Here is a 25886-nt window from a genome sequence, read left to right on the forward strand (position 1 = left end):
CCTCAGTGTGCATTAACCTGCTGATTAAAGGAAAAGAAAAAAAGGAATTTTCAGTGGCATTGGACGAATGAAAATGATTCATGTGGTCACGCAGGGTACTCCGCAGCTAGATGATACTACGGACTTAAACTCTGGTTCTGTACAATATCACAGTGTTAAACAAGATATCATAGCGATAAGTTATTTAAGGAAGTTTTAAAAAACATTTACTTTCCTGTTTTATTTCAATTTGTTTAAAGTTTTCAAAAAATGTAAGCATATGATAGTTTGCAAGGATCCTGGTACAACCAAAACTCCCACTTCTACTTATAAATATTATCTTCTCTTTATATTACTTACATTTTGTAACAAAATAGACATTGACTTAAATTTAAAATATCTCTAAATTATTTTATATCCTTTTAGAACATGTGTATTTTTAGTCAAAACCTGTTACACTTTTGTGTTCACGAGAACTTAAACTGTATCTTTAAATGTAAATATCCTTATGAAATGCCTTTAAAACAAAAAATTAGCCTCGTTTCTTTTTAAATTCAGAAGCAACCATAATTCATCAAACTTTAATCATTAAATGTTCTATATCTGACTATTTTATTGTGAAAAGTAATATAAAACAAATTTGAAGGTCAAATACCAAATGCTTTAGGACTAATACATACCATTTACAAATGGTACAATTTTTTTTTCTATTTAAAACTGGTCTACAGTTAAAACACTTAAGTAGAGATTAGGAATTAAAATGGATTTTGAGAGTCAATTTGCAACTGCTGAACTTTCATAACAGAGATACCACGATTCAGTTAGGATGTAGTCTAAAATGAAAGCAAGACTATACCATAATAACATAACTTACCTAACCTTGCATAATTCTCTTTACAAATGACTGGCTCATTTCTATATTTTTTTAACTACATAAATATGTTGTTTAATTTCTTAAAAGCTTAAAAGTAAACTCTGATCTTCAGAGTTGCAAAGACTTATCCAAATCAAAATTTCAAAGACTTAAAAGTATAATTACTGACTCTTGCTAGATGCAGTACATGCTCAAGTAGAGAAGTTTAGCTCTATAACTTCCACCCCTCAACCTAAACCTCCAAGTCACTTGTCAGTTAAAGGTTGGGCGATTTATTGACCGCCTCTGGATGCATACTGTCAGTGCTGAAGGAAATATGAGAGAGGGTTGTCGCTACTGTTCTGGAGCTCATTGATAATGACATACCTGCCTCTGTCACCCATTACCCATACTACAAACTACTTAGACCTAACTGAAAAATCAATAGCCTACTTGCACTGGTTCCTGTGGCTGCCTCCTTTGATTGTCAGCTCCTGTCTAGGGTCAGCACTTACATGAAAGGGGCTGTGACTGCCTGATGCTTTCAGGACAACCTAACGATATGAAACTAGCCAACAGAACAGTAAATTCTGTCTCCCTGCCCTCCTCATCAATTAGGCTTTGACTAGGCTTGCCTGTAGAAACCTGACCTTTTAAGTTTAGGTGAATATGGACTAGCTGAACACACCATTGCCCTCAGCACTGAGCCAGGAAATCTACTGACAGGTTAAACAAAACAGAAGGTTGTAACTGTCATAATTTGCATTGCACTTTCACGCCAACAAGGGTGTTATCAGTAGGGGCAAGCCCTGGAACACACAACTCCAGCACCCTTAAGCCACACTACTCGTAAATTTTCAAGTGAAGTGAGATAAAACATAAATTCACAAATAGCAATGCATTTCTCAATGCTTAGTCTTTTAGGTTTGCACTTTGCAAACCCATGGAGTGTCCATCAACAACTCTTTCAGTGGTCACCTGCACTGCTCCTGCATTAATGAGGGACTTCCAGTGAATACAAGTTAGAAGTAAATATAACTCAACTATGCCAATTGAAAAGATATTTTAGAGAGAATTCATAATAAAGCAAACAGATTGATCTGTATCTTGAACTGAGAATAATTAGATCTCAATATAGTGTCTCTTTCCTGCCTCACAGCCCTCCCTCCAAAAATATCCACAAGCTCAGAAAATAGTAAGTTATCACACCAGTGAAGGGAGGTGTTGAAATTATTTCCTACCACGCTTCTCTGATACAGCATCTTTTACAGTTTGAGAGAAAACTAAGAACATCTGTAAAATAAAAGATGTTAACACTTTTATGCTTGTCAGATCTTCTGATGAAAACAAGTGAAAAGCATAAGAAAGTAGTATAAAACTTTACTTACTATCGTGACTCATGTTTTGAAAGCCATTTCCCTGCTTGGATCTATCTTTTAACACAACATGAATATGGCACTATTATAGTTCCTTATAGCAATAGAGTTTCCCTAAGGAGAAGAATGACCATTCCTTTTTCTTTTTTTCTTTTTTCTTTTTTGTAGTTTTTTGATTTTTGGAGTTAATTGTGAACTTGAACTTTCTTTGGCTTCAAGAACTTTTATAGAGTATCTAACCTTTATAAAAATATCAGAAACACTGAAAGTCCATTCAACATTTTAAGACAAAAACATACCAGCTAATCTTATGTACACCTTCAAACACATACTATTTTTCTATACATATAATACACATAGCTGTGTCTTTTTCATGTTTTTATGATCCAACTCCTATCAAGCAATAATTAGTATACTCTTAGAATTTATTCCAAGTTGTTATTTGGTTGTCCCTCACAACCATCTCCAACCTGTAATTTGTCATTTTTTTCCTTAAGACTAAAATACAGATGGAATATAACCATTTGTAAGCTTATTCCTTTCTGTAATTTTTTTCATGTTAAAAACTTTCATATACCTATATTAGAGCAGCACTGTAAGACTAAATTCCTGCAGAAAGATTTCTGATTTGAAATCAACTAATAAAGACATAAAGAACAACTTAAATCATGCTATGGTATGAAGTTACAGATAATTTTATCTTGAAGAGGTAGAAAAAAGTTCTAATCCACCCCTGAATTAAGAACTGAGAAAACAGTAAGTAGAGATAATGACTCGATCAAGGTCACTCAGATAGTCTGTAGTCAACCCAGGACAAAAAGTCAGGGCTTTTTTTCCCCCTAGACTAATGCTCTTTAGATGCCACCAAACGCCTCTGTCTTATCTACTTAGGTAAGCTACGTGACAGCAATGACCTTATATATTTTTAAAAATACACAGCTTTATATCATTCATTTTTAACTGATGCTGTAGTTTATAGAAAGTTTTGCCTAATTTCCAGAACGGATTAGATTTGTAGAACATTTAACCAACAAGGAACCATAGAACAAATAACTATTAGAAATAGAAGATCTAATTAAGTATGGTTGGAACCCCGTACTTACCTAATTTGATGATTAACTATGCATCTGGTAGCCTTTCAGGTCCTTTGTGTGTACCTATCTGATAGCAAAGTGAAAGGGCATGGATAGTGTCTGGTCCCAGCAAGCAAATCATTTGGAAACAGTCATAGCCATAGATCAAAGATTTTTCACTCTATCCAGGCTGATTTAAACCTACCAACCCAGGTTTTGTCTTCAGACAAAACCAGTCAGAAAATAAAAGAATGACTCTTTAGGATCCAAAGATAATAAGGGAAGATAGAAAGGGAAAATTCAGAAAAGAAACAGGCTGGCAGGACCTTGATATACATAGGCCAAGACAGCTGTTTTATATCCTAGCTTGATTTCACATGGTTAAAGGAAAAGTTTCCATTCCTTAGATCATCAAATATTATTTCATTTATACTATACAGATGTCTTCTATACGTAGACTGGAGCCAATGAAGAATTTTTGTTGTTGTTGTTTAACTACTATAAGGAATCAGAAAGACCTCTCAGCACATCACTTTTCCTCTAATTCACAATGTTTGAAGGAAGAAACAGGCTCGAGTTTTAACATTTCCATTAAAAATAATACAAATTCTATTAAAAATTTCCTGTGATGGTAGCAAAAGAATGATGCCAAATGACCTTTACTAATAATAATGAAGATGGAGTGTGACAGAACCAATATATTTTAAAATAAACTAAAATGTTCAAAAAGGCTAGTTTTCCTGAAGTATAATACCAAACTATCCATATGATATGCTTAATTGATGATTTTAAACATAGGTCCACAAAATATCTCACATGACCTGAAAGAAATATAGAACACAATGCCAAGTCTTATATTTTGAACTAAGTACAGCTCAGAACTAGCATAATCTACATCCCTAATGTCAATCATCTGTTACAGAAATGTCTGGCACTGATCACAAAGGAAAACAGAAATGGGAATGGCGATGGCTCTAAGATCCCAAAAAATATATTCTACATGTGAGTGTGCAGTATTAAGTTATTAAACAAAGGATATCACACCTTCTTTAAACCATAAAATTTAATGTCTTGAATAAAATGGAAATCAAAAGTTTTTATTTATTTAGCAACAATTTCAATATTGACTAATCCTGATTTTCCTATCTTCTGGAATTGATATTAAAAAAACACCTAGACACAAAGAATAATCCACAAATTATATAATCATTCCTTAAATAGTTAAGAGCTGGTTCTACTGAAAGTACCCTCTCATTTGTTGAAGATTATAGCGAGTTATGAAAGCCAAAGTTATTTGACAGGTGAAATTTAATATCTACCTCATAGTATATTAGCAAGTTCAAACTGTTAAAAAGGAAGGAAGAAAGGAGGACAGGATCTTATTTGTTCTAACTTTCAGAACTTGTTTAACTATCTATGGAAATAAAAATGTAATTACTACAACTAAAAAACGTATACATTTAAAATGAGAAAAAGCTAAATGATTTATTGGTAAGACCAAATGATATATCCCAACATACGTGAAAATACAATAAGTTCAATGAAATACCTTCTGAGAGATGCTTGCTGAATTAACTTGGATTTTCTTAAAATTTCATATCCTAGCTCAGTAATACAACGGTATGTACTTTTTAGTTAGGCTAAAAGCTGCTTACTTCCATTTTCCTGAGTACAATTTCTTTGCTCTATCATTATACATCTTGGTGATATCAAATTATGTATAGCTTAATAACGTATGTTATTCAACTTGGGGGAAAACAAGAACATATACTGTACTCTTTAATTTTCTCAACCTACAAAGTAAGAATTAGACTTGTAAAAGATGTAAAAGTATAAACAACACCACTAATCATATATTACCCGAGGTTAACCAACCAAATTCAAAAGGCCCACAACACAATGCTCAAAAGCATGTAAAAGATTTATTTCTTAATACACTTCAATAGGCTTACTATGCAAAATTAAAGCTATTGCCTTTACCTGACAGAACATTATCTTAAGTTCAAACTGTACAAATGAGAACAATACCCTTGGGTTACCAATCAAAGAGATTACAAGCGTATGTTTTTTTGTTTTTTGTTTGTTTGTTTTTTTTTTAAGCTATTTTGTAAGAGGAAAAAACAAAAACAACTTGGTTCAGCAGTGTGACTGACCATTTAAAACAGGTACTACAGCGAACTGTTCAAAGAAAACATTCAATTACTGATTACTCTCTAGACTGATTCCACAATAGTAATTATTGATAGTTTAGAAACAATGTCTATGATACCTCAGTTTCGGAAATCAGATAATTTCACAGAGAGCAAAAGAGAATGTGATTTTACTTTGACTTTTAATACAATGGAGATACTACAACCCTAATAATTGTTTTTAAAAGCTTTTTTAAAATAATTACTTCAATAAAATTTCATCAACTAATACACAATTTGTGTTTGGATTATTCACTTTTCTGTTTTTACTAGAATATTTTTTAAATTAAGGGAGTTTAGTAGTTGTTCATTTCCCCATTTATATTTTGACCAAAAATTATTTTTTCTTTAAAAAAAATCAAACATTTTTATAAATATGTTGAAAGATTAAGTACATAAGAACCCCAAAATTTAGCAACTGCACAGATGCTTCAAAATTAGATTTTAGAGGAAGAAAGTATACACACGTAAACATGAGGTCCTTTGTTTTCCAAAAAGTGTAAATCCTTCCAAGTCGTTTTTTTTTTTTTTAAGTCAATAACCTGATTATGTTTTGAATATTTCTAAAATGTTTTCCTGGAAAACAAAATTATATAATCTAAAATCTGTATACTCTTTAGTAAAGATTGTTACAATACTGTATACCATGTCTATAAAGAATAAAATCATGAGAATCTTTTAAGTCTCAGTGATATGGTAAAGTAAAAAATGCACTGAAGTTTAACTTAGTAAATACATTTCTAAGTAAAGATCAGCAAAAAATAAAACAGTTTAAGGATTCTGTATTCTCTGGAAATGTAAACAGGATTATATCTGTCAGATGTACAGAAGCTCTGACTTCAGCCATTAGCTTGGTTTTGCTCCTGAGAAACACAACATGAACTACCGAATCATTTCTTTTCAAATCCATACATTCCCTCAAGCAGTTCAAGCTTCATCAGCAGTGCAGGAATGTTTTAAAATGACAGGCAAAGAGCATTAGTTCTCTTTTTTCTCTCATACTGTTTCCCTATAAATGGAAGACAGGGTTCTTTCCTCAAAGCACTTAAGCTGAGGCTGTTTAAGTCAATTGCTGTAGGAAAATATGACTGAATTTTCTATGCAAGAAAGTATCACAACTGGATTGTTCATTTCTTTTCAAGGAAAAACTCCGAGAAAATCAAGTATCGTATTACTATCTTAGAGTAACATATTATAAAATTAGCATCCTATTAATTGCCCATTATTCTTCAGTTATAAATATCTTCAATGTAAGTCTTCTGCCAACACATCACCTCATTTTAGCACCAAATAGTACCCAGTTTTGCTCCCAATTTTAAATATAAAAAGGCCCTCAGATTAAGATAGACCATTATGTTCAAGATCTTATTTGTATAAATAGTTAAATCTTATTTCCAAGTTTTTGTACTCGTAAGTATTTCATTGCAAGAGGAAATTCAATTAATAATTGAAAGTTTATTTGCTCATGATCAATTAAAAAGAGGATGTAAAGTATAATCTGGCTATTCTTCTGGAGCTTAAATATTCACTTTTTTCAAAAAACTAACCCATTAATTTCTATAACTTGACTCGATTTTATTTTAAGGAAACCGGAAATTTTAAGGCTAAAGTTTCAACACATACATTTTAGCTTACACTAATTAAAAACAACCCCTCCTTAGTATTATCGTGCACAATTTCATAAAATGCTTCTCAAGTAATGTGAAGGTAAAGACTAGAGAAATCTGAAGGTTATGGACTAAACAAAAAATTCAAATCACACCCTGAATATCCTCCCCCTCTTTTTAGGAATGTCTGTAAGCTAGCCCAACATCGCAGGTCTGGGCAGAAGCATGCTGATGTTGGCACTGCCTAAACCAAACAAACAAGATGTTTAACAGTCAAATAAAATGTCCTGCAGCCTCCCTAATGAATTTGTCAAGGACCATCAGATTTCTCTCCCCCTCTTTTGCCTCATTAACTCAAGTATGATGAGACGGATTATAACAAGAGAATACAGATCAATCGGTCTGAAGACCTGAAGTGGCTTTTAGCCTCTAGAGTTTCTTTCTCTCACTTGGTCTCCTTTAATAGAATACGGTATCTCCTGCAGAAGGGGCTGCCACTTCGTTTTAATACACCATCAAGGAGCTGCTGATGGACTTCTATACTAACATACATAAAAGCAGAGGTGACAGGGGCTCTTCAATTACAGCCTCCTCGGATACCGTTTCCCCCTTCAATTATTCAACCAGAGGAAGAGCGGATCCGCAAACACACAGCTGAAGCAGCTCTTAGAGCAGAGGCAGCTAGAGTGAGTTGGGGTGGGGGAGGGGGGAGGAAGGGAACGAGCAAGAGCGAGCATTATTTGCTGGAAGTGTTTAAGTTTATTGCTCGAATGATGTTTCTAATTAGTACCACGGCAATAAATTAAAGTCGCCTTTGTTTAACTGATTTATTATTTACTACAGCATCTACCTCAGACAGGGTAAATTGGTAATGAATTGTTTTTAAATCAAAACATTTGTAACGTTTTATCATCCCTCAGCCTCTGTATGTAAAAGTGGAGAAACCCAGAGACAAGGGTGCCACGAAACTTGGTCGAGCCCGACAGAGCCGGAAAAAGAGGAGTGGGGTATCAGGGAGTGGTGGCGCGAAGATCCGCGTGGCCTGGGCCACCTCCCTCGAGGAGGGAGGGCGCTGGGCGCCTACCCACCGACCCCGGGGGTGGGGGGTGGCGACGCCGCACTGGAGCTGGGAAGATGGACAACTGCCGTTACCCCCGGGACTTTTTGCAAACACTCCCAGGAACGTCGCGGGCCAGGCCGGTCCACACTCAAGGCCTTCCCTGCTCGGGTACCCGAAATGAGTAAGAAGAGGCCACCTCCAGGGTCTGGGAGGGAAAGCTCGGCACCCTCCGTCCCCAGCACAAGTCTCCGCCCAGGAACTGCCCCCGGGAGAAGCTACAGTAGATCCTCTCACGGCTGGCCGCACAACTCTGCAGCAAAGTGTCCCTCCCGCCCAGTAATATTTCCCAGAGCGCCAGTGTGACCTCCAAAGCATTAGCCGGAGTACCTACAGAGTCTGGGCTTCGCACTCGTGCGGACGCCGAAGATGCCACGGCTCCGCTCTATCCTTCCGCGGCCACGCACTCCTGAGATGAAAGCTGCGCCCCCAGCAAGGCGGGAGCCAAACGCCGCCCCAAGTCACCGCCACTGCGGGAGAAGTTCACGAAAGCTCTGCACCCCAGAGTACGGCGTTTGCTTACTTCCGACTGTACTTCCCCACTCTTGGCTACCAAAGACGTATTCTTCACAAAATCCGACTTGATTTTTTAAAAAGCCAACCAGTTCTTTAGAAAGGGGCTGTGGCAAAGAGAGTGAGGGGGGCAAGGCACCAGTGGTCTGCTCCAGAGACCTAAGAAAGAACCAAGAAGTCCAAGTATCTGACATCAAGTACATGGAGAGAAATAAACTTTCCTTATGCAACTGAATTCAGGTTTACCTGGTCCTTTTAAGAGGGCACCTCAAGTCCTCCCAAGAGCTTTTGCAAAAGCCGCAGGCACACCGGTTTTGCCAAAGGAAGTGTTTGCCCAAACGGCTTCATAGATTTTTATTTCTTATGTCATTATCAGAGAATATCGAAAATCTAACCAAAAATAATTCCATCTACTTGATTTGTCTTAAAAAGACTCAGCATCAAGACACCTGAGGTTCAAACATAAACCCTCCATACTAAGCAAATCAAACACACTTACAGCTTCTTTCATCCAAAAGTAGGGAAAGGCTACAAGGGGTACAGCTTGAAAGTATAATACATATACTAAAAGCACATGCATGAGTTTCACTGCAATGCAAGGGAGGAGTGAAGCCATCTGTGTAATCAATAACAGGATAGTTATAGATTTTTATAGCAGTGAAGTCTTTTAAAAGCAACAGTCAATTATGAAAATAAAATCATTTTACAAGTGAAACTCTGTACTGCCTCAGTATATTCAAAATTAGGTTTATAATATCTAACATTTTAAGAAAACTTTAACTCAGGTTCACTTTTACAAATTCTTTTCATTTTTATTGTTTAAAACAATTTTAGTGGCTGAGTTAATTTAAAAGTACATCCAACAATATTCTACCACATACAAATTTGCACTCTTTCTCAAGACTTAAACATATTTTATCTCTAATAACTAGTCTTTTGAACAAAAGTAATAGCATAAAAATATCTGAATCTTAAATTAAGAAGTAATTATCAAACAAGATGCCTGCACTATTTTTACTCTGCCCCATTTTTCAACAGGATATGGAGATTACTAAAAAGAGATTTATGGTCATAAACCTTCACCCCATATCCATTCCACACACACACCCCAACTGGTGCACACATACAGCAATTGCTCTGGCTCTTGGCAGCAATGGGAGAGAAGGGGAAAAGAAGGGAGGGAGAGTTTGCCAGAGGAGAAAATCTAGAAAAATGTAGGTTCTTTCCAAGATTGCCCGTCCTCCTTCTATTTGCCTCCTAGGAAAAGTAATTTTGTCAGAGTTTGCACCTCCTGCACAATGTTGGTAGGAAGAAAAAAAGTGAACCTTTCTCAACCACTGCTACTCTCTCGCGTTATTCCAGCCATCTCCAGGAAGTCCCTTCTATATAGACTCTTTTTCTTCCTTGCAACAGATAAGAGGAGAGGATAAAGAAGAAGGGGGCTGTAAAATGTGTGTGAGCATTTGACTTCTACTATCTCCTCCTATTTTCTTACTTCTCTCTTTACCCCCTTTCTTTATCAAGTGCAGCAGTGGCTGCTACCGTCTGCCAAGCATGCCTGTCTTCTCTCTCGGATTGGCTAAAGCACTGACAGCTCGGATAGCGATTGTAGGAACTGAAGCTCCACCCCCCTCATGATGGCCCTGGACCATTCATAAACTAAATAACTCCAGGAAACAGCAAGGCAGAGAGAGAGGGAGGGAGGGAGGGAGAGAGAGAGAGAGAGAGAAGAGAAGAGAGAAAAGAGAGGAAGAGAGAGAGAAAGAGAAGGAGGGAGGAAGGAGAGAGAAAAAGAGGGAGGGAGAGGGAAAAGGAGAGAGACGTCGGAGGGGAGGAGGGAGAGACGACTCAGAAAGTGGAATCTGCACAAGCAACCTAAAGGGGGAGGAGAAGAAAAACCCCTGAATCCTTATAACTAAACCCCAGATGCAACGCAAGCAAGGACTTCGTCACACTAAAACAGATTTTGTGAGGGCCAAAATTATAAATTACGAAGCAGAAATGAATACCAAACAACTTTCCGCGGTTTGCACCTAGAGAAAGACAAGAAGAAACCACTGCAAACAAACAAACCCAATCCAAACAACGCCTCCAGTAGGAAAGAGGAAAACCGCTACAACAGGACCCCCTGAGAAGAGACCAGACCATCACGCTGAGAGTGCGGGGCGTCTGCAAACCTCCAAGTGTGCCTCCGACTGAGCTGCACTTCACTGCTCTCTGGACCTTAATTACGTCTTTCACCTTCCATTTGGGGGAGGGTGAGGAAAAAGGCACTTAACCTACGCTGAGTGAAGAAGTCCTATCAGCGTGGGAGAGAAGTTTAAGAATGAAACACTGAATGTTTCGCTTTTATTTTTAAATTTACTTTGGCACTTAAAAGACCTTATTTCCAGATTTCTGGGCAATCTCGGCTGCAGGCATCTAAGCCTCACCTCTTGGTAACCTGAATTTTTCTCTCACCCCTCTCTTCTCCCACCCCTCTTCATCTCTCTTACAAGCACATCTTTATTTTACACATCAAGCAAAAAAGTCCCAGCAGGTACTTTTCCTCTTCAAAGATTACCTTTTTTACTTATTTCTGGAGAAGAAAAAAGGTTTCAAAAGAGGGGAAAGAGCGAGCTAGCCGGCTGTTTTGTCAGCCGGTCAGTCCAGGTGGAAACCAAGAGCGAAAGTGGGGCTTAGGGGGAACGCGACGCCTCTTTTGCCAGCCGCAGGGCCACCACCACTGCGTGAGCCTTGGATCCCTCAACGTATTGCGAGACGCCGGTGTATAGCCCGGACCTGTGCCCCAACATGATCGCCGCTCAGGCCAAGCTGGTTTACCAGCTCAATAAATACTACACTGAGCGCTGCCAAGCGCGCAAGGCGGCCATCGCCAAGACCATCCGAGAGGTCTGTAAGGTGGTCTCGGACGTGCTAAAGGAAGTGGAGGTACAGGAGCCTCGCTTCATCAGCTCCCTGAGCGAGATCGATGCCCGCTACGAGGGGCTGGAGGTCATCTCGCCCACAGAATTCGAGGTGGTGCTCTACCTAAACCAGATGGGCGTCTTCAACTTCGTGGACGACGGCTCCCTGCCCGGCTGCGCGGTGCTCAAACTGAGTGATGGACGCAAGCGGAGCATGTCTCTCTGGGTCGAGTTCATCACAGCGTCTGGCTACCTCTCGGCGCGCAAGATCCGCTCACGTTTCCAGACCCTGGTGGCTCAGGCGGTGGACAAGTGCAGCTATCGGGATGTGGTCAAGATGATCGCAGACACCAGCGAGGTCAAGTTGCGCATCAGGGAGCGCTATGTGGTGCAAATCACCCCTGCGTTCAAGTGCACCGGTATCTGGCCTCGCAGTGCGGCACAGTGGCCTATGCCCCATATCCCGTGGCCCGGCCCCAATCGGGTGGCGGAGGTCAAGGCCGAAGGGTTCAACTTGCTGTCGAAGGAGTGCTACTCACTGACGGGCAAGCAGAGCTCTGCGGAGAGCGATGCCTGGGTGCTACAGTTCGGGGAGGCTGAGAACCGCCTGCTGATGGGCGGCTGCCGAAACAAGTGTCTCTCGGTGCTGAAGACGCTGCGGGACCGCCACCTGGAGCTGCCAGGCCAGCCGCTCAATAACTACCACATGAAGACGCTGCTGCTGTATGAGTGTGAGAAACACCCGCGGGAAACGGACTGGGACGAGGCGTGCCTAGGCGATCGGCTCAACGGCATCCTGCTGCAGCTCATCTCCTGCCTGCAGTGCCGCCGCTGCCCTCACTACTTTCTGCCCAACCTCGACCTTTTTCAGGGCAAGCCCCATTCGGCCCTGGAGAGCGCTGCCAAGCAGACCTGGAGGTTGGCCAGGGAAATTCTCACCAATCCCAAAAGCCTGGACAAACTATAGGGTGCTGGGACTGCTTGAAAAGCGACACAAATGGGAATGCTCTCTTACACACAACACACACAACTCAGCTACAAACAGCAGAAACTCCGGACACAAACTTTTACATAAGCCACCTGAAAGAAACAGAAGCAGGCACAAGACCTTCGTTAATTAACAAGCAAACAAAAAGAGAGCAAACCAGCCAACCAAACAAACAAAATCACATTCTTGCACAAAAGTGATCGTTTTTTTCTTCCAAACAATGTGAATTTAAAAGGTCACACAAAAGAAGCAATCGGGCTTTGCCACCACAAAATGAAACCCAAGGTACATTTTCAAATCAATGTATAGTAGTTTCTCCTCTTTTCCTTCTCTCCCTTTCTCCTTTCTCCCCTCGCTCATCTTCTTTCCCTCTTCCTCTCCCTCTCATTTCATTTTGTTCTGGGTTGCCTGAATGTTGTCACCAAGTGAGAAAAAGTATTTAATTATATGTAAAATTTCTCTTTTAAAAAAAGTTTTGGTGATGTTAAATGTATCTCAGTGCCAATGTCAGATTGTGCCCCTCCCTTTCTTGCACCTCTACCCTCACCCTAAGCAGTCTTGTTGAAAACAGTAATAAAAATATTACTTTACATTGTAATTGACTGTGGACTGTTCTTAAATGAAGGCAGGAGAGATTATAATTGATAATTTACAATGTAAGGATGTGAACTTCAGGAACTAAATGCAAGAGAAGCTTTCACTGGAACTCTAATTTTAAAAATTTACAAATACAGCCCTTTTTGTAGATTTAACTATAAAAGTCCCCCCACTCCCAATCCTTGGAAAAGAGAAAATATTAATTTTACACAACTATAATATGTTTGTTCTGCAAATTTTGAGGTTTACAGTAATAGCTTTCTTCACACTTGAAAAAAGCAGATTTTTGTGTGGAAGGAAAGATTTTGGTCCTAATGTTTAAAATAGAAAAAAAATGATTTCACATTAAAAATTAAGAGATTTGCTTTCTTACATCATACTTTTAAAAAAATCAACTCTGAGTCTGAAAAACAAAGGCAATATTCATGGATCTTTTCTTGATAGTTAACATGATCAGTTGATACTTTGCTTTCAATTATTTGTCCTCTTGGAACTTTAAGTAACAAAAACTTAACAATTCAATCAACCATACCAAAAAAGAATAAAATGGTTGCAACAATATTCCTTTTCCCCAGCGAATGGTGATATGAACAATCCAGATTTAGAAACTACCTCAGTTTTTTAAGGTTTTGTTATAAATGCCATAATTAAGACCATTATTTGCCAAATTCCCAGAATTATTCAGAAGGTGCTTATAGGCAACTGGAACAAAAAAGGTTTTAATACCATTTTTATGACCAAAGAAAAATAACTGTTTCAAGAATTTACATACAGAAAAAGTACATTACTCCTTCTGCTTTTCTAAGGTAAAAGTCCAACGTACTTGTTTTAATACTTCATCTAAATTAACAAAGGTTTCTTTTCAATACAAGGAAATAACAATTAAAAATAAAATAATGAGTAAAACTGAAAGCATCCTAAAGGAGCTGGTTTGGATTGTCTTCTTTATGTTGTCTTCAATATACTCCATTAGATATGCTAATAATGGCACAGGTACAGAAAATATGTCAGATATTACCCTTTAACATTTAAAATTTATTCTTTGAATTAGTCCAGTTTTTAATTTATTGAAAAATCCATGAAGGAGAGATGGAGGCAAAGTGTTCTAAAAAGGAATTTTAAAGATCTGAGGAAGAAGTTTGCATGGGGGAGGGAGCGTATGGAGGGATGATGGCAGGACAGGAGAGATGGATAAAAACAAGGAAAGTACTCAGGGCTCTGATGCCTAGAGTTCACTTGACAAAAGAGGCTTAAGTTCTCAGATTCCCTGGTAAAAATTTCCTAGTAAAAATAGTTTTGTTTTAGAAATATAAACTTTGATCTTATCAGTTCTGAAATAATCTCTACTCTTTCAACCAGTACTGTATCTTTTTCTGATCTCTCTTCCTATAGATGTAAAACAAACTCACTGTAATACTAAGTGGTTCAGACAAAAATACTAATTTTTTTAATAATAAAAATGAACTATTCTCCAGGGAAAATGTTCTGATTTTTAGGAACATTTTCAAAGCGAGTAGTAGGTGCTCACATTTACAAAGAAGTCATTTAAGAGTACAATGTTTAGTTTAAAAGATAAAAATGACATCTTAAAATGACCTTTTTTTCCTTATGCACACAAGTATTTACAGCATTGAGACACTATCTCCCTCCAGCTACCCCAGGAAGAAGTTTTTAAGTCCTGACAAGAAGACCAAAAATTCCCCAAATTCGGCATTTTTTCCCCTATCTTATTTAACGCAGGTATCACCAACAAAAAAAGAAAAACACTGCCACAACACAAGCATCCTCATTTACAAAATACCTAAAAGTGCCAACATCTACACAAAATAAAAATTTCTTTCAATAACTGAAAAATTTTAAGAATATAAATTAGCAAAACTTTGATTTCCATAACACTAGGCAGAATGCAGGGGTACAAGACAAATGCTGTAATTAAGCTAAAAGATCTTTGTACTGCACAAGCAATAGGGAAAAAATTAATTTAATGATATTGGGAGAATAAAATCAGAGAGAAATAAGTTTTAAGTTCTCTCAAAAGGAGTAAATAACTTTAAAGAGCCTCACTGCAAAGATTGGCAGAGATCCTAATCTTGAGAACAATTATGTTAGACACCTTTAAATTACATCACATTTTAGATTCTAGGCCACATATGTCCAAAAGCATAATAGAACATTCTGAATTAAATTTCAATCTCTCAAACATACAAAGTACCATAAATTAGAGAGTTTAAGTAATTCTGGTTACCTTCATTTCCTAAAGAAACTAAAATACAATTTCAGATAGCAGAACCATGTAACAAAGTAGGAAATTTTTCCAGTTGATATAATTTCACAATTAAAGTTTTCTCTATATTGAATTGGCTGAATTAACAAGTTCAAAACAATCACTTCCAACGTAGCCTTCCTTTCATACGGTCTACCAAAATCTTATCTTAATAAAGGCAGCAATTCCAAAACAAAATGCTAGAAACACATGTAAGACAAGAGATGATTTGTTTGTAAAGTTTTAAATAAAATTATACCATTTTCATCAATGATTGCTTTGAAATACTTCAAAATCACTAAAATTTAATAATTCACATGATTACATTACCAAAGAACTTCCTACCAATAAACTCAAAATACATGTGTTCATACAAGCTATCCGACCATAAAATAGTAATTCCATTTTTTAAGCCACTTCTCTTCTACAGGTTCCTTATTTTGCTCATTTTAAAAGAAACTGTTTCCTATCAGAACAAATTCTACCATTCACTTTCATGAAATAAACCCAGCTTTGGCTTTATGGCTATGCCACAAATGTTTCTTAGTAAAATAAAGTTGCCAAGGTCTGAAAAGTAATCAGAAATACATTTTAAAGGGGAAATTACATTTTCATTTAAGAATAGGAAATTATGCAGTGCCTTGTAAAATCGACTGTAGGTAATGGGAAACAGAGGTATCTCATACACATAAGACATGCTTGCGTGCACAACAGAGTAGTAAGTCATGAGGACAAAGCAAGGAGAGTGATATATTGGTATTATATCCAGAAAATATAAAGGCTAAACAAAATAATTCCACTCTCAACCTCACTGAATTTTGTAGCTTAATTCACCCTGGAACCTTTGTGGCAAAATATATTTATGGACGATACTCCCTGTAGTTCCCCCCAACCCCAGAATGAACTAATGATAAATGCAATTAAGTGGAAATTGTTTTTGAATCTAAATGAACTTCAATAATCTAACTTGCTGGTAAGGGAATCATAAGCTAAACAAGATAGTAGTCTTGCATACAGGCAGAAGCAATTCAGCAAGAAATTCAAACTAAATCTGTCAGATTTTACCAATGCCAATCCTACCCTACAGCAGCCCACCATCCCATCATAAGAAAAAAATGCTTTAAAGTGAAACCCACTCCTCCTCCTCTTCTCACCTTGGGGTCGATTTTCTTGAAGTGAGAGTCCTCTTCATCCACCTCAAAATAGAGTTCAGAGGAGGTGACAGAAAGAGTGCCCTTTACTACAACAGAGGGGGCCACAAGCTGAGCCGGTGTGCTCAGGCTAACAGGACCTGCCAAAAGCAAAACACAAGCCACAGAACGGGATGACATTTTTCAAAAAATCTAGTAGATTCAAGCAGAAATTGTATTTTCAAATTCTCACCTCTGGCACCAAATTATCTGCCAAATTGTCTACACTTACAAATTCTGTCTACCCCAAAGCTGCCTCTGAAAATGCAAAGTTACTGGGATTCTCATACTAAGAAATTTATAGTAGGCGGTTAATGATAACAGTAAACTAGGATGCAATTATTTCACAGGGAGTCTGCAAAGCTTTGGTCTAACCTCCTGATAAGAAGGTGGCTCTGCCTAAATAAGTCCCTCCACACTGCATTTAAAAAACAAGCCTCAGGCTATGCAACAACATGGAACAACAAACAGGAGCAAGGAAGGCTCAATGGGCTTCCAAGGCCAGAGGTTAGCTTAGTTTGGCTGAAGTATGATTACGACAAAGATCACTAGCTTATTAGTGAAGTGAGAAACGTTACACCATATTCTCTGATAAAGATTTTGTGCCAGGTTGACACAAAACCTCTTCCATAACAACTTTACCCCATGAAAAATTGGTAAAAATACTTCTTTTCTAAGTCTGCCTTTCCACTGCTAAATATTGTTCAATGCTTCCAAATCTAATATTAGTGTAGTTCAGGGACTCTGGGAGTAAACAGCTGGAGGGTGGGTTTCCAAGTGAATGAATTTTTATTGGAATAATCAAATCTCCACAGGGCTTATCAAAGAGACAAATCAGCCTGCTACTGAAAACAATAGATTCACTACAGATAGATGAGCATAAAGTATATTAGAGCTAAACCTAAAATAAAGGACAAAAAGTAATAATTATATTACACACACATATATATATATATTTAGGTAGAGAGTGAAAGAGTAAGAATTTGAAATCCCATCAACTCCTCATTGTATAAATCCTGGAGGTGAAGAAAACAGCAACAGAAGATTGGCACTTATAGTTCTGAATTAATATACTGCCTATAAACATGGCACACCTATTCAGGTAATCAATGGGTGAATAAATGTTTCAAAATTCAGATGAATCGACATTTCCATCGATTGTTAGAAGGTGCTGGCCCTTAATCTCACATCAATCTTAATGTGTGCCAGTAGGACAATAGAAGGGATGCTCTGCGGAGATCAGAGCAGGTTTTGCCCTCTATTCCCAATGTACAAATACATTGTGTTTGCAGATGGGCAGCAGATAGCTGCAGAACGGCCATGATTTCCCAAAGCTCATCCCTATAAATGGATGAAATAAGCAGCTATGTGTTCTTTTGCTGTCTCCTTTGCCCTCTGTACATTAGCATGTAATCCTGAGAAGAAATAACATTTTTTCAATCACTCTCAGACATTCAATTACAGGGTAAGCAGACAGCTGCAGGAGCTAGGGCAGCCTAGGTCCTACAGAAGACCCCTGACAATTTCCACTTCATTTCTAACCCATACCACTTTATTAGTGTGGATTACTTCTTAATCCTATTGCCATTGTCAAGATTATATAATTAAACTCCCCTTTCACCTCTATTACTGTATGAATGTATTACTAGTAGCAAGAATAGAACAAAATAAAGGAGGAGGAAATGGGTAAATAGATGTGAAGGAAAAGAATAGAGAATACCAGTGTCCACCTACTCTCTATGCCCAGCCCAAATCCCTTAACAGTGTGCTCCAATTAATTTTATTTTACTTTCTAGAGAGGTTTATGGTCATCCGAGAAGACACCATCATCTATTTTTGCTTTTCATTATAATTTACTGCATGGTAGCACAGGATGCAGACATATCACTAAATGAAAAATTCCTGATGTCTTTTCTCTTAAATTAAAATTATCAAAAAAGAAGGCTGCATAATTTTCACCTATGAAGACTGTAGAATCTTTCAGACTTTCCTCCTGGAGGGAGAGAGCCATAGGCATTAAAGAAAAGAAAGCCATTTAATGAATGACTAAAATTTCAGGCTAAACAACAGAATTTTTCCCATAAGGGAAGTAAAACTGAAAATCTGCAGAGTGCAAATCAAAATTCCTACACCAGGTAAAATATGTGGATCCTGTGAAAAGCCATAGCATTCCTGGAATGGATTTTTTGAGAGAGTTAAATATATATGCTGCATGTTCACTAAGACCTGTATATCAAAGCAAATAACTCATCTGCCTCCAAGCTTTATTTACAAAAAACAATTGGCAAAATCTTACTTATAGCTCTCATTTTATAGAGATTAGGTAACTCCCATGGGTGAAGGAATTTTGTTGCTGCTGCTTTTAAACTTTCTTCTTTTACAGTGAAAATTATTCATAAATGAAAAAGATGAGAAGGGTAAAGAAACTGAAAAGAATGGAAAAATAAAGGGGAAACCATGTTGAAGATTAGGGAGAAAATGTTTGGAAGAACAAAAACAATCTTTGTTTAAAGTAATTGTGGGTGTAAACTTGGTAGTCCTAGCGGTCACAGATGAAAAAGTAAGTAATTAGATGCTTATTGGCCCGGAGCTAGCCGAAATATCCGCACAACCACTGAATTTACCAGCAAGATTCTCTAAATCTTTCTCATCCACGGATGACAGAGTATCGTCGTCGCCTTCCAGGAGGATCTCATTTTCTGAGTTCTGATTTCCTAAAGCCTGACTCTTGATGGACTGTTTTCCTTTAGCAAGGATATCTTCATCTGCAGCTGAAATGAAAAGGAAACAAAGCTGTCCATCAGCTCTGGGGAAGAGTACTTTGGCAGAAGGGCAGGGAAGTGTGGTAAGGATAGGTGGCCAAAGATGGTCAATCATTTTTACAGAGAGTCATCCACGGTGGGGAAGTGACTGGGATGGTATACATGTTCTTTCTGACAAACGTGATTCTCCAAGCCTAGTCTAATGTTACCTTGAACAAGCACCCTAATCCCATTAAATCTGACCCTTGCACCACTCACCGAACCATTTATTTACTTACAGTTAGGGCAAGAGAGGGTTCAAAGGCAGCACATTTTGGAGAAATTAGCAGAAAAAAATCAGAACCCAGTTTTGGAAACAATACCTACTTGATACTGAAAAATAAGATCATTTCTGCAAATAATGATTATACTGCCAAAACATTATGTAATGGTGAGGGAGTGGTTGTGAAGGAGAATCCAGAAGTAAGAAGGGTCAGAACTAAGAGAGATTCACAGCCAATGAGGATGTAAGTGCAATCCTGAAGCCAAAGCTGACATCAAGAAAGCTACAGCAGCTCTCAGAAGCTGCACCCTCTTCTTTACTCCAATCTTCCCTCTTACCTTCATATTACCCTTGCCCACATTTCACCCCACCCAGACCCCCACTTCAGTCCTTTTATAAATATCCAGGAGTAAGACACTATGGAAACTAAGTGGAGGCTCAAACGCTACCTCCTCCATGTGTTTAAACTAAAAGGCTAAGACACCCCGGGGGCAAACATAACAGAAAGCCCAGGAGGAGAGGAATCTGGGCAGAGTCTTACAGGCCCTGAACGGGAGCAGCCTGTGGAGAGCAGCAGCACCAGACTCAGCCACTGTGACAAGACAGCCAGAAAGGAGAGGAAAGAGGAAAAGGGTACACCAAATCTAGGGAATGAAGCAGTTCCGTGGAGCAGCTACAGCCAACAAGTGAACCAGAAAGAGGAACAGAGATGCAGCTGAAAGGAGAAAACACTGAAACTCAAAATTTTGACTTCAAAACCCCATATCCCTCCCCAGGGTAACTCCCACTGCTTTGAGCAGCTTTTTCCTTCAGAAATACATAAAAGCAGGCACTAAGTTTTGGGTTGTGATTTTTAAAAATTCGTAGTGTCATGTAAGGGAAAGTTGAGAATCTTTGCTATACTACTGACATTCCAGCTAGGGAAATCCAGGAGGCAAAGCACCTGATCCACCCAGGCAGGAGCTATTGATATGAAAATTAGATGGCTAGAGAGGCTTTTTTTGCTCCACTGCAGTTTCTGCCTAGGCATTAGGGCCCCAAAACCAGAAAGGATAATGTTTGCATTAACAGGACTAATGTTTATCTATATAATTTTTTCTAAATAGTTACACTACATGTATGCTACTAAACGTTTTGACAAATCAAAGCTTCTTTGATTTTAACAGGTATGGTTATGGATAATAATAAAGGTAAAAGTTTATTTTTATCTTATTCACTGTGAGTTCACAATGAATATCATTTATGCAAAATACCAATGGCACTACTTTAAAAGCAAATAGTGGCTTTATAGTAAATAAGGAAGTCATGGGATAAAGCTCTCTATATTTAGCTTGGAATACCCTCTATGGGTAAATCAAATTTTATTTTCCTTCATACCCACAAATAATGAGCATAGTATGCTGCACCCATATGAAGGTCTCAACAAATATTTCGAAAAAATTTGACGTATCTAATTAAAATGCCTTTATTTTTTAAGCCACAAAGAAATATATCCCCAAACCCTAACTTTTAGGAAAATAACATTAAGTTGTTATATCATTGTCTATATTTCAAGTATTTATATTTTCTTACTCTGAAATGATCAACACTGGCCTAAGCCCAAACAAGATCTTTTTCCAATTTACTATCAGTGTTAAAAATAAATTGGTCACTGAGCAATACAAGAGAAACCACCACCTTCTATACTTTCTTATAAAGCAAATCATAATAAATTAACAATTGCCAATCAGATTTTAGTACAAAATCAATGTTACATTCTCTTTTTCTAGATGTACATTTCCTTCTTCAAAGCAGAAATAATAATAATGCTAATATTAAATAACATTTACCATGTCCTGGGGAGTGTTCAAAAGACTTCACTTACTTAATTCTCCTCTGCTAATTTCTCCCTGTTAGGTAAACAGGCTCAGAGAGGTTACATAACTTGCCCAAGGCAACACAGCTAGCGGGTAGAGTCAGGATTGAAATCCAAGCATTATGGTACCAGTATCTTAATCACTACACAAATATCAATACATATACATAATTTATGGATTAGTTCAATAATTCTTGTTTCTCACAGTGCATTTAAAAAAGGTTAAGTCAAAATTATAACAAGAATACAAAAATACTCATTTCCAAACATAAATTTGATGAGCATATGATATGACAAACATCAGAAACAACCAAATTCAATACCTTGCTCATTACTATCTCTGATTATTACCATACATGTCCTAAAGTACACTACACCAAGCTTACATAGGGTGGGGGTGAGGGGGTAGAGAGAGAAAGGGAAAAAACCCTCTAATCTGCAAACATCTGCAAAAAATGAGAGCAGCCAAGTAGCAATATACAGTGGTTTAAAATAGCTCAATAAATAAATTCATTCATTTTAAATGACCACAAAGTGTAATTTGTTAGCCCATCCAACAGGAACTTTAAAAAATTTTAATTTATTCTCATCATGCCGACACATATTAAAACACAATTAACTTCTGAATTAAATAAAATTTTATAAAAAATTTTTGAAGTACTATAAGTCTACTGTATGCATACAAACACCCACTTTAATTTATTTATTTACTTATTTTTACAAGCTCAGATTCTGGAATAGTTCAACCTCAACTGAAAAACCTCTTGTCATGGAAAATATGCAGCTTACTGATATTTAGAATGGTTTTCCTGTAATTAACTCCCCCTTGAGGATTTTAAGTTAGCAGCAGTAAAATTACCAACAGTACTCTAACACACACCACATGCGCTGGTGTTCAATTCTCAGTGGTCTAATAGCTCTCTGCTAAAGAACTTTTTTTGTTTCAAAATTAGAACAAAACTATCCCAAACATAAAATAAAAGATAATTATCATGTTTATATGTGCTGGGGAAAGTATATTTTTAACTTCTGTTCGCCTTCTACTCAATCAATCATTAAAACAAGTATCAAATGTTTTGATATTTTTTTGTGAGTATATTCTACACTAGTATAAAAGTTTAACTGGATGAAGTCAGAAAACACTTCTGAATCGATTTCAAAGCTTGATTCAGGTCTTTGCTGGCTGATAAAATTATTACCAAACATAACTATTTAAATTTTTCACAACACTATTAACAGATTGCCTTCATATGGTCTTACATTCTATTCTGGTTTAATATTTACCCTAACTTGATAACTAAACTACAAATGTTACATAAAACTGGAGAAATCTGTCAAAAAAGCTTTCTTTGAAACATGACTTGATTCACTGAAGCTAAGAGCAATGAGAGGGCTCAGAGAAAAGCTGGTCCTCAAAATGTAAAGTTCAAGTTCTTTAGAGCTAGCTCTAGGCATGAGTTGATTTATCTATGCAACACAAGCTAACTAAAATTAAAACACAAAAAGAACACAGAAAATAGTTCTACCTATGACATATAAACTCCCTTTTAAAAGTCCACTGTACCAGTGAAATGGAATAAACAATAGTCCATATTATAATAAAAGAAGTTTATACATTAAGAATTAAGCACTTAAAAACTTACTACTGGAATAAGAAAACGACCTCAAATGTAAATAAAATGAATATGGGTATCCACTTAATGTGATGTGAAATACCTATAGTCATAACTGCCTATTCTGAACAAGGCACTTAAAGAATATCTTATATACAACTACTGTCCCAAACTTTATAGTTTATGCAATTTCCAAACAGTTCCAAGTCAAGAAAATTTACTCTAGAAGTATTAGTGAAACTACAAAAGATGATTAGGAGATTAACAGAACAAGCCAAGTTCATCTCCTAATGAGTTTTAGTTACAGAACCTAATATATGTTGATCCTAAATAGGAAGCAACAATATCTGGCATTACTGAAGTTATGAGAGAATGGCATGATTTAGGATCCTTATATGTCTGTCATCCCAAGAAAACCAGATGAGTTACTTGTATCATTCCATACAATTATAGGAGACTTCTTAAACTACGTTAAATTCTCCTCATATATTACCATTAGCATGCACATTCTCAAGAAAATGAAAATGTCTTGAATTCAATAGGATTCTACCACTAAACTGTTTTATTATTTGAATTAAAACCAATCTTTCCACCATTTAAAACATTTTTTATGTGGCTTTAATTTAAATGTAAAGTTCCCATTATATTTAACAATGAATTTTAGAAGACAGTATAGCACTACAATAAGAAAATCTGATTAGTTGTCAGTTAACCTGGGCTTTAGTCCTGTGTGTACCAAGGATTATGTGGCTTTTGTTTCCTCAGTTTCCTTATTTATAAAGAATAAAGTTAGAATAGACTTTAGCCTTTGGTTCTTTCCAGATCTAAAATGCTCTGATAATAAATAACTGACAAACTGGGCCCTGTACATCAGGAGAATGTTACAAATCATTACAACTAATTTCTAATAAAATTTAAACCATAAAATGCAAGAAAATGCCCTCAAGAATCAAATACCCACCTCTGCTTGCTGCTGCTAATTTCCGTAAAGAATATTTGATAATAAGAGGAAGTATTAATTTTAATTTAAAAATATGACTCAGTTTCTGCGAAGTTAAAGAAATCTCCCATTACAAAATGACTTTTATAAATAACCACTTTGGAGGGTCTCTCTTTGAAAAATTACCTAAGGCCCTTTTCCCCAAGCAAGTTAATGTGAACTTGGGAAGGGCAATTAAATTGTCAGAATTAAAAAATTTGTTTTTAACTAGAAGGTAGCCAGAAGTAGAGTCATGGGGCTAGTATTGATCGTCCGAACAGAGAACATCACTCTTCAGGTATTTACTCTGCCACCTTTACACCAGAGGCTTTCCTTCAAATCAAATCAATCTATAAAAAAGATGGTTCTTACTACTAAAATACATAACTAATCTCCAACAGCATTTCTATTTAGATGTTTCCCTTTGATAACAATAATATAGTTCATGATGTTTTAAGATTCTGTATTAAACTAATGTGCCTCCTTAGTTACACCAATTATAAATAAAAGTGAGAACTCCTAAAACAGAATAAAACTGACACACTATCCTCAGTGATATCTATTTTTAATATTCAAATTCAACACTGAAGCACAGTATTTATCCATGTTAAATTCTGTAAGTTCAAGTGCTTCTTGATCACATTAACCGCTTTGTTTCGCTAACTTGATTTTTAATGTTTATTTTCATTAGCTTCCTTATTGTTATTAAGTTAAGGCTAAAGAACAAGAATTTCATAATTAACATAAAATTAAAACTGAATGTCAACTGTAAGATATGTCAATAAAACACATATTAAGTTCTAGGCTTATATAATGAACTAGCATAAATCTGATTGACATGAAACACTACCAGTGTACAATCTATGTGTTGAATTTTTAAGGTAATATTATTTAAAATAAAAAATACAAATTATGACAAAAACTTGTATATTTCATCAAAAGATGTTATATTAAATATGACATGCCTCTTTGGGAGACATTGAAGCATCTCCTACACATTTTTTTTTTAAAACACATTTCAGATTAAAATTTTTGTTTTTAATCTTTCAGAGTATTTTAAATATTAACCATTTTAAGATTCATGTACAATATTGTCAAATAAGATGGAAATACATAACACTTCATTTACTTCTCTCAATTTAATGAATATTATATTAACCTTTCAATTACTATTTAGAGTAATTTTAGTGAAATCTGCTTCCATACAGGATTTTAAAAAGTCTTAAATGACAGTAAGCACTGCTAATAAATATTTTTTGGCCAGCTTCTTAGCATTAAAAGAGTTGACATAATATTTTTTTAAAAGGTAAAGTTCAATAACAGTAAAATACAAATTTATTCATTACAAAAAATTCTGCCATTCCCCAAAATGGACACATGTACTATTTTTAATAAAGATGGATTTTTAATAAGCTCTGTATTAAATCTATACCACAAATTTTAAGTTCAAGTTACTGATATTTCTTTCAAAATTAATGATTAACAGATTGCCTATGTATAATTTTTAAAAACAAGTCCCTTCTCCAAGTATAAAAGGAAATATTTTCATGAAAACACATTTATTGTCACTGATAGACTTCAGGCTTCACGACTCAATGTTCACTGACAGTTAAGAAGACAAAGATACTTATTAAATTTTAAGTGTACATAGTAACGTCTGTTTGACTGAAAAGTATAAAGCTGCAAAATTAAGCTGATTTTTTTTTTTAGTGTAAGAGTGAGTCATCAGCCAAAAAAAAAAAAAAAAAAAAGTTAAGAAGAAAA

At 36.5% G+C, this 25886-nt stretch overlaps 2 protein-coding genes across 2 annotated transcripts in view; one reads left to right on the plus strand and one right to left on the minus strand.

Moving 5' to 3' along the window:
• LRBA (LPS responsive beige-like anchor protein) overlaps nt 1-25886 on the minus strand; it is a 694736-nt gene that overhangs the window by 241315 nt on the left and 427535 nt on the right. The window contains exons 39-40 of the mRNA XM_080796316.1: nt 19276-19422; nt 16616-16752 (exon numbers count right to left, since the gene is read on the minus strand). Coding sequence (XP_080652442.1) covers nt 16616-16752; nt 19276-19422 — 284 coding nt within the window. The remainder of the gene's footprint in view (nt 1-16615; nt 16753-19275; nt 19423-25886) is intronic.
• On the plus strand, nt 11501-12580 carry MAB21L2 (mab-21 like 2; the record flags this gene model as incomplete). The annotated part of the gene is made up of 1 exon (XM_080797648.1): nt 11501-12580. One exon carries the CDS (start codon nt 11501-11503, stop codon nt 12578-12580), a length of 1080 nt encoding a protein of 359 aa, XP_080653774.1.

The sequence above is a fragment of the Martes martes genome (genome assembly GCF_963455335.1).
Source record: "Martes martes genome assembly, chromosome: 2".
NCBI lineage: Eukaryota > Metazoa > Chordata > Mammalia > Carnivora > Mustelidae > Martes > Martes martes.